At 32.0% G+C, this 10,716-nt stretch overlaps 1 protein-coding gene across 1 annotated transcript; it reads left to right on the top strand.

Annotated features, from left to right (window-relative positions):
• On the top strand, positions 1 to 1,669 carry LOC105787789 (linamarin synthase 2-like). Its single transcript, XM_012614342.2, has 2 exons — positions 1 to 603; positions 682 to 1,669. Exons 1-2 carry the CDS (start codon positions 96 to 98, stop codon positions 1,608 to 1,610), a joined length of 1,437 nt encoding a protein of 478 aa, XP_012469796.1. The 5' UTR covers positions 1 to 95; the 3' UTR covers positions 1,611 to 1,669.
• Positions 1,670 to 10,716: the final 9,047 nt, after the last annotated feature.

The raw sequence follows: 10,716 nt of genomic DNA, 5'->3' as shown, positions 1-10,716 counted from the left end.
GAACATTTTCCCTTGTCTATGTTGAATGTTCCTAGCAAGAAAAGCATTTCCCAGCAAAGACCTTAAATTTCCAACTTTGTTATTGCTTTCCTAAGATGGCTTCAGTTGAAACCAGTAAACCCCACGCTGTATGCATTCCATATCCATCACAAGGCCATGTTAGCCCCATGATGCAACTGGCTAAGCTCTTGCAGTCAAGAGGCTTCTTCATAACCTTTGTTAACACTGAGTTCAACCATAGGCGTTTGATCAGGTCCAAAGGGGCAGACTTCGTTAAGGGTCTGCCTGATTTCCGGTTCGAAACGATTCCAGATGGGCTGCCATCGTCCGACCGTGATGCAACGCAGGATGTTCGAGCTCTATGTGATTCGACACGAAAGAATTGCTTAGCGCCGTTTTTAGAGCTACTAGCTAAGTTAAACTCCTCCTCCCATGTGCCCTCTGTTACTTGCATAGTCTCTGATGGAGTTATGAGCTTTGCTATTAAGGCTGCTCAAGTATTTGGCATACCAGAAGTTCAGTTTTGGACTGCCTCGGCCTGTAGTTTCATGGGATATCTTCAATTCAGTGAACTGCTTAAACGAGGAATTATTCCATTCCAGAGTAAGAGCTTCTTATTTCGACTTTATAGCTATGAAAATTGCGTAAAAAGAACTGAAATTTGACACTCTGTGGTGTCAGATGAAACTTTTCTCAGTGATGGAACTCTTGATAAACCTATTGATTGGGTCCCTGAAATGAGCAACTTTCAACTAAGAGATCTCCCCAGCTTTATTAGAGCCAACAATCCAAATGATATTATGTTTGACTTCATGGGCTCTGAAGCACAAAATTGCCTAAAAGCTCCAGCAATCATCTTCAACACATTCGATGAATTCGAACATGAAGTATTAAAAGCAATCGCTGCTAAATTCCCTGGAATTTATACAATAGGACCACTTCATTTGCTTACCAGGCACATGCCTGACTGTCCATCCAAGTCAATAAACTCAAGCCTATGGAAAGAAGATACAAGCTGCATTGAATGGCTTAACAAAAGGGAACCCAGTTCAATTGTGTACGTGAGCTATGGAACCGTGACTGTCATGTCGGAGAAGCATCTGAAAGAATTTGCATGGGGGCTGGCTAATTCTAAGCACCCATTTTTGTGGATCGTTAGACCAGATATCGTGATGGGTGATTCTGCAATTCTGCATGAAGAATTTCTCGAGGAGATTAAGGATAGAGCGCTGATAACAAGCTGGTGTAATCAATATGAGGTTCTTTCCCATCCTTCAGTTGGAGTTTTTTTGACACATTGTGGGTGGAATTCTATCTTGGAAGCCATATCTGGAGGTGTCCCTTTAATTTGTTGGCCATTTTTTGCTGATCAACAAACCAATTGTCGGTATGCTTGCACTCATTGGGGCATTGGCATGGAAGTGGATCATGATGTGAAGCGAGAGAACATTGAGTTTTTAGTCAAGGAAATGATGGAAGGAGAAGAAGGAAAGAAAATGAAAGAGAAGGCATTGGAGTGGAAGAAGAAAGCAGAAGAAGCCACCGATGTTGAGGGATTATCTTACTGTAATTTTGATAGATTTGTTAAGGAAGCTCTCAAACATGGTTAACTGGAAATACTATTGTCTGTTGGAATTACTTGAATAAAGAATGGGGATCATTCAATGTATCTGTTTCTGCATTTTTACTATTTTGGCTCCTATATAATAAAAATTAAACTTAAAATTCAAATTGAGTATGATTTAAACTTAAATTGAAAGTTCGAAACTTATAATTTCGTAATAATTATATTCAAAAATTTTGCTCGCTTAATATTCACTAAAACAGTTATAACTTGAGATCTTGAACTTAAAATTAAATGATTCAAAGTGTATTCTGAAGTTAAGAGATAGATTTTTGAATACTATAAAGACATATCAACCCAAAAGTGCTTGAATCTCATTCAAAAAAGTCATTGCAAGTCCACTGATTTTTCAAACTTGAAAATTGACAATTTCGATTGTCGAAACCCCTTTTTTGAAATCGACTTTTTATTTAAAAACGAAAATAGAGTCGCCACCAATCTTTTTTAATTAGGTGTTATCGAATCACCTCAAGGTTTTGTCACTGTAATAAAATGTTAGATTTATTAAAATCATTTTTGGTCTACAAAAAATCCAGGAAATAAGTTCGGGAGTCGGTTACGTACAAGGAAGGATTAGTACCCTCATAACGCCCAAAGTTGGTACCAAATTGATTACTTGATGTCTTAGTGTCGAAAGTTAAAAGTTTGAAGAGAAATTAAAATACGATCCCTCTTTGCACGATGTTCTCTTTAAATAAAACCACTTAGTTAAATTAAAACTTATGTAAAAGGTCTTCTTATTTCGAAGTAACTGAAAGGAAAAGGTCATGTCTCGTAAGTTAGGGCACGACATCTCGAATCCTCAAAAATAAGATTGCTCATTATTTAATTATTACCTAAGTCTTTTATATTTTGAATTTTAAAAGGATGCCCATTTATCTTGGTTCAAAGAGAAAGTCATACCCCGTAAGTTAGCGCACTATTTCTCGAATCCCTAAACAAAGAACATTGTCTCGGTTTTAAAAAAATTTATTTTTTATGCATCGGGTAAAAATGAATATAACGTTTAATGCAATATGCGATTAATTTATTCAAGTGTTGGCATAAAAACAAACGAATATTTAAACATGTTGCATAATATGGAAATGACAAAAATAATATAGAATAACTTACGTGGCCAAAAATGATAACAAAATAATAACAAGTGGTAGTTGGAATAATTTTAGCCGATTAATAATATTATTTAATAATGACTATAATAGTAAAATAATAAGAGGAACATTAGTAGTAAAATGATAAAAAAAGTATGATAATGCTATGATCATTGTTATGTAATATCAGTGATGACAAAATAAAATATTAATTAGCAAAAATAATCATTTAAGAATAACATCAACATTAAAAAATATAAATAAAAAATAAAAACAAAATGAACTAAAATAAGATGATTAAGAAACTTAAAGATAAAAATGCAAGTTATGTAAATTAAAGGATAAAATATAAATAGGGAATTAAAATGCCAAAAATTAAATAAATAAAAAGGCAAGATTAAATGAAAAAGATTAAATTGAAACCATAATAAAATTTTAGGGATAAAATAATAAAAACAGTAAATAAAGAGGCAAAATTAAATAAATGAGGGATTAAATTGAAACTTAAATGAACTTAAAGCATAAATTGCAAAATAAATAAGAGAAGGGAAATAAAGGACTAAATTGAAAATATAACAAAATTTAACGTTTAAATTATGAGAAAACAGAACATAAATGATTAAATTAAAATGGAATATAAAAGTTTAGGGATCCAAAGGGAAATTATCCCAACCCTATGTCATTTCCTTAGTTCAACAGTGGATCAAAGGACCGATTTGCAAGGAAATTAAAATTATGGGGTAAAAATAAAAAAATAAAAAAAGGAATAGGACGACAATAAAAAGAAACAAAAAGGCGGAAGGACCAAAATGAAAATTACCCCTCCAAGCGAAAACAAGTGGATCGGGGGTTGGGTCGAATTATTTGAGTCGGCTTTGAAATGAAGCCGTTTTGGGTGTCTGAAGCCAAGCCCAAAACGAAGTCGTTTTGAAGGGGTTATATAAGTTAAAAAAAATGTTAAAAAAATTATTTTTTGCATCAGTTAAAAAAATATACTTCCTTTTTCTTTTCTTTTTTTCTTTGAACACTCCCTTTCCATTCGGCCCATGTGCCGGTGAATCTCCGCCGTGGCCACCGGTCATTGGCGGCAGAGACTGCTGCCTCCGGTGGCCGGAGTTCCCTAAAATAGGTCATTTTTATCCCCTTTTTGAGTAGATTATGGATCTAGAGTTAGATCCTCTAAAATCTAGTCGAAACTTGACTGGAAATCAAGAAAACCTTTCGACTCCTCTTCTCCGATGAAGCTGTTGACGGTGGTGAAAGACGAACAGGTAAAAAAAATTTAAACCTTTTGTTTTACTTTTCTTATATTTTTCGAAACAAAAAAAGAAAAAAAATATAAGATTGCCTTCATATTTTCTTTTTAACTTTTGTTGTTGTTGTTGTTGTTTTTTTTTTTTTTGTATTCGATTTTCTCTCCTCCTCCTTTGTTACAAATCGTTTTTGTTCTTTATAGCCGAAATAAAATACATTATATTATTATTTCGTTTTTTCTTTTCTTTGTTTCTGCTTCTGTTCTTTGCTGTTGTCTTGCAGGTGGTTTCGCATGATGGTGGCGAGGAGCTCTTTGGTCAACCATGGTGGGGAGTCGCGTTTTTTGCCATTTCGGTGAAAGAGGGCAGACCTCGGGCGGTGCATTTGCTGATGTGGCAGAGGTGACGGCTGGAGACTTAGGGAGGCTAGGGTTACTGATATTTTTTTATACTTTGGGCTTTTAGGGGTTTTGTATTTGGGCTATTTAGGTTTGTAATTAGTGGACTTTTATTATTCATTTATTTTATTGTTGTTTGATTTATTTGGTTTGGGTTTGGGCCGGATAAAATTGGTGTGTTACATCGATAAATAGAATTTAATAAATTTTATCCCATCCATGCATGTATCATTTTATCTTGCATTTAATTTGCTTTTTGAGTTATTTTGCATGTTTTCGTAGCAGTTTAGTTAATTTTGTATTCCACATTTTTGCATAATTTATATTTTTTATTGTTTAGGCTTATCTTACATTATTTTATTTAGCTTTTACTTTGAATAAGTGTTTGCATGTAGGATAAAATGATTTTAAGTGAGGAATTTGGACTAGAGAATCGAGTTGTGAAGCGGAAAAGATGATGTAGTGTTGGAATCAACGTAGGCTGATCCAACTAGCGTGATAGGCCAATGCCAGGGTGTTAGTTACCACGCCATCTCAACAAGGGCAACTCGGTACTTTCACATTTGGACCAGATTTAACTCCACAGGGATTAAATTGTAAGTGATCTAAACTAATGAAATTAGACTAGGAGTTCAATCAAGACCTTAGTATGCAATTCAACGAAAGACGAAAAGGGCAATTTGCCAAGTGGCTTGACTTAATCAAAGCCATCATTTTCCACAATGTTAAGAATCATGAGATAATAGCCATTGATTATTATTATTTAATTATAAATTAGAGACCTAAAGCTCTGACAGAGAGCAATAATCTAAGTAAAAAGAGAGTTAGTAGTTCTGGTTTTTTTCTCTCAAAACCAATTTCTGTTGCTTTTCATATTTTTCTTATTATTATTTACTTTTGCTGGATTCAAGACTTTGTTGGTCCCTTCAAGTTCTGGTCAGAATGACGAAGGATTAATTGTATGTGAGAATTAGTTAACGAATTACCCTACCTTGGTTAAAAATACACCAACTTATAATACATACACCAAGAAGACTTCATAAGAGTGAGGATTTAAATTTAGTGATGACTTATTAAATATTTGCCAACTTAAGTATTACTAAGAGCCTCATCTTTTGAGATTATCAGAGTTGTTATACTGACACAAGTATTTGTAATATCCTTAATTTCTTACTGATTTAGGAACAGTGTGAAATCGGGTTTGATATACTCGAGAATTTTAGAAATAGATAACATAGAAATTTTTAGTGTTAGTGTAGAAAGTAATTAAAGCCGATAGGAAGTTAAAAATATTCTTGAAATAAGAGAAATAAATTGTAAGAGAATAAAAAGTATTGGGGTAAAATAAGAAAATTAAAAATTTGAAGCGATTGCATTGAATTGAAGGAAAATGAGGAAGGGCTAGAAGTAAAATTTTACCAAAATAAAGTTTGATTCAGATATGATATTATAGAGAAAGTTAGAGGATTAAAGGGTAATTACTCAAATTAGATAATTATGGAAAATGTAATGATTAAGGACCAAATTGTGTAAAAAATGATTGATGGGAACTTTTGATAATTATCATTTTAATTATTAAATTAATTAGATATTTTAATAGAAGAGTTGAGAAAGATGAAGAATTCATTCATCTTTCCCCAACCTCCCACGTTAGAAAACTATTTCTCCATCTTTTCAACTTTTACTTTTATTACAAATAGGTCTTTTCTACCATTTTCAAGCCTTTCTAAGCTTAATTCCTCTGATTTCTTTCATGAATTCTTAGTAAAATCATTAAAGAAGCTTGCTAGCCACCTTAATTTCATAAAAAGAGCATCAATAGTTGCCTTGCAGGAGAGAGAAAATAAGAATTAGGATTTGATTACAAGTAATTAAGGTAAGAATGATAAGTTTCTTCATGAAATTCATGTTAGTTTCATTTAAATAGCATAGATATGTTATTTGATTATGATTTTAACAAGTAAATGTTATATGTTTTGATATGAAAATGAAGAAAAGAGAAGAAAAGTAAAGGATCGATTGGAGAAAAGGAAATGAAATAGGCAAGGAGTGAAAGAAGAAGAATATATTCCATTCAAGCTTTGGTTATAAGTACTTCAAGAATTTGATTTTATTTAATTATGACTTAGGCATAATTTATGTTAAACTAGTTAATTTAATTATGATTATGTTAATATTAAGTACAAAATTTATTAATGAGTAAAAGTAAGTATGATTTGAATTTTTATTATATGATAAATTGATTTGATATATATTGAAATAATATTAAAATGACTAAATTTTGAAGTGTACAAACTGATGTGAGAACTGGAATTTTTTTTATATAAATTGGACTGTGAATGAAGTGTAAAGAATTAACCAATGTATAAAAAGTGAATGTGTGGTGAATTTATATGGTATATTGAATTTTGTGATAACAATGACTAAATTGCACAAGGTGAAAAGTTTAAATTATTTTCATTTGGTTGAGTGTATACAATGAAATAATTGTATTAAAAGCTTACGTAGACGACATAAGAACTAATAGGATATGAATGCCATGCCATTAGGAATTCTATGCACACAAATGAAAAGTAGCACTTTGGTGCAATCGAAAGTGGCACTTTGGTGTAATATTGTGATTGTTTCGTATATCCTATAAAGTCTACAATGGGCTATATCAATGAAATATGATAAGAGAAAATTCTCAACGGATCCGGTAAGTGATTCATGTCTTGTGAAATGATCCTTATTTATTAGTATTGATTTTATGAAATTATACATATTCTAATGTTAGCTAAATCTTAAATAGAATTTTAATTCTTGTAGTACTTATTAAGTTGTTTGATAGGTGCTAAAAGTAACATATTTTAGTCTCATTTTTAATGCGTATTTGGGTAATTATTTGATGTTAATGGTGAATTTTATACTCACCCTTTAAATTCATGTTTTTATACTTAGGAAAACATTTGGGAACAAAAGGAGTGACAAATGGAAAATCGGAGCGATCTACAGGAGCCACACGAGTTGACCATTTCCACACGACCGTGTGAGTCACATGGTCTACCACACGACCATGTGGTAGGTCGTGTTGATTTTGCGAATTTAGACCCTAAATTGCGGGAAAACACAATTTTTAGGTTTTTCAGGCATTCTAAGACGTATATATGATAAAAATATGAAGATAGGAGTAAGCTGTCATGAAATATTCAAGAAAACAACACGAAAAACACCATTGTAGCCGATTCTGAAGTAGATTTTCGTCAAGATTAAAAATCCCCAGTTGATTTTTGAGGAGATTATCATGAGTTTATTTATTTCTTTCGGTTATACTGTCTCTGGGATGTTTTTATTTTCAAGCATGAACTAATTTTCTAAATACCTAGGGGAGATGAACTTTATGATGAATTCTTTCTTTTGATTTTTATTTTACATAATAAAGACTTAGATCTTGTTCTCCATTATTTGTGCTTAATTCTTGGTTTGATAATTCTAGATTATTGATCCATGTTTGATGTGCTTAAATCAGAGGAGGAATAGACCCTGTTAAAAAGTAGGTCTAGCATAATTCAGTGGAGTTACATGCAATCCTAGACATAGGATGACATAAATATATCAAATTAGAGTAAAATCTAATAGGGAGATCCATAGACCGAGTTAATACGATAATAGGGGTTTTAATTAGAAAGAAATTTCAATTAATCAACCTAGGTTTAGTTGCTTTTACACTTGAAAGAGATATTAGCAAAATTTAGGGATTTTTACAGATCAAGATACTAAATGAAGAAATTGTATAATTTAGATTGATAATGACAGATGAAATCTAGGTGAATTCTTTCCTGGGTATTATTTTGCTTATTGGTTATTAATCGTTTATTTTCCTGAATTGTTCTTTGTCATGCTCGTAGTTAATTAATTTAGTTAATTTTAACTTTAGTCCATCACTCAAATTTATCGGTTAAATGATAGAAAGACAATAGTTACTAGTACTTTTAGTCTTCGTGAGAATGATATCTTTGGTCACCGTAGCTATATTATTAATTGATAGGTACACTTGCCTTAGTCAAATTTTTAGTTGGTTTTGTGGAAATCAAGTTTTTTTGTAAAAGCTTAATGCATTACTTTCCAACGCGTAGGTAAAGATTATGTTGGAAAATTGAGTTTGGAAAACGCAGTGGGAAAAAAGTTTAAGGAAAAAACAAAGTTTTAATTTTTTTTCCAAAACTAGAACTTGGTTGTAATATCTAAAGTAATAAACACTTAATCAAAATTGTACATTTTTGATTCATCTAGGGTGAACGCTTCGATCGAGTAGTCTTCTTCGCTATTCTCAAGCTCACATTTGCCGAGTGTGGGCTTGCTTCGAATCAAAAAATTTTCCACAAAATTACAAGTGAAGTAATTTCATAATTTCTCTAAACTTTTGGCTCAAGTTGTAAATAAGAAAAATATCTCTAGAATTTTTTTGAAAATAATTTCTTCAGAGACTTTTTTCTACAACTTTCTCTTGAATTCAAGTGTGTGAATAATAATGACTTATGACTCTCTTTATATAGGTAGAGTTTAGTGAGTTCAACTATAATTTAACTTAATCACTTTAATATTAAATTAATATAATACTTATCAAGATAAATATTAGATTAAATTTAATATTAAATCTATTAAATTAATAAAATACTATTAAGATAAGTATTAAATTTAATTTAATATTAATTCTATTTCAATAAAAATATTTTTAAAATAATTAATCTGAAATCAAATTATCTGGTAGAGTCCCAGTAATAGTGTGATTCCTCCACTGCTCAACCGTTGAAGGTCCACCCGCTGGCCACCGAAATGTCGCCGTTGCCGCCGTCAGCACCGTCATGTCCGGTGGTGCCAACGCAGGTGTGACACCCTCACGGCACCCTGAGTCGATTTGACTATTTCTGGTTAGGTTCAGGCTAGTAATAGCCCGACCAGCCCGATCTAGCCACCGATGGGACCGTCGGCCCGGTTTCACATACCAGGCCCGATCGATCATTTTTTGTGTCTTAGTCTCAATCTTGGTCTCGATTTTGGGTTCTCAAGCCCAATTTTCGATCTCAGGTCTAATTTTCAAGTTCAATTACCCATTGGACTAATTATCTAACTTGAAAATTAATTTCCAAAAATATCATATTTATTTTAATTAATTTGATTAATTTATTTTTACTTGATCAAAATTAATTTCCCAAAAATCACTTTGATGTTTCAAATTAATTTTTCAAGAAAATTATTTAATCAAATTTTCTAGTTGAATAATTCTCACAACCGCCTAATTCAATTCCACATCGAATAAATCGAGTCAATTAAATTATTTCCCAAGTCATTGAATTTTCTTTTGATTTAAATGTAGTCTGATCGAGCTTTTGTTGAGGTAGCAGAAGGACCGATTAGACATATACATTAGGCTCGAGTAATTGCAATTATGGCCAGAAGCATCATTTCGATAATTCACAATTTACTTAATCATGGAGTTGGTCCATAAGAAGTACCATGATTGAAAACTCTTTATTGTATACTTTTTACAAAAGCAATTCATCCAACTGTTTTGTCCAATGACCTTGTCATGTGTATGTTACCCTTATATGATATCCTTGATTCCTTTGAGTTAAATCCATTCACTCAATACAATCATGTTTTATCTCATTGTCACTATTGTGTCTTCTTAATGATTAATATGATTACCGTCAACAAATGATTGCAATAAGTTGCTCGTTTGAGGACAAGCAACCCATGAGCACGTATCATATTTATCAATCCACATAATGCCAATTAGAAGATATCATTAACTTTTTAATCGAGCTATGAATTCCATTGTTTCTAGTAAAGCCATGCCAAACACAAGCCATGTACCCAACATACCAGTTATGGGCTCGATCATCTTTATCTTGGGTCAAGTCTTTCTTCCAATAAATACATCTATGTCTTTACCCTTAGAGTCAACTACTCCGATAGCCAAGACTAGTCATCTCCTCAATTGAAATTGTAGATTACATAATAATCCTTTTAAGTATTTGAATCAAATACTCACTTTGATTCTTTTACAGGATTACAGACTTGTTTACTAAAGTAAGTTGTCTTTCTTACAATGTAAATGTTCTTACAGTGCCACTTATCATCAGTTTGAACTTAGACAACCAATGAACTAATATTTGCTTGTCACAATTTTGTTATGCATGGAAAACAAGAAAGACAAAAGCGCAAAAGACATAATAGTGAAATGTGAAATTAACTTTATTTATTTATTAATCATTCAAATACATAGAAAATAATTACATGTTTACTACAATATGAGCACATTTCCCAACAAATTAGACTTGAAGTGCTAGAGTGGAGGACCGACATCA

The sequence above is a fragment of the Gossypium raimondii genome, chromosome 2 (genome assembly GCF_025698545.1).
Source record: "Gossypium raimondii isolate GPD5lz chromosome 2, ASM2569854v1, whole genome shotgun sequence".
NCBI classification, from domain to species: Eukaryota; Viridiplantae; Streptophyta; class Magnoliopsida; order Malvales; family Malvaceae; genus Gossypium; species Gossypium raimondii.
Note: the sequence above shows the minus strand (reverse complement) of the source record. Positions and strands in the feature narration are given on the sequence as shown.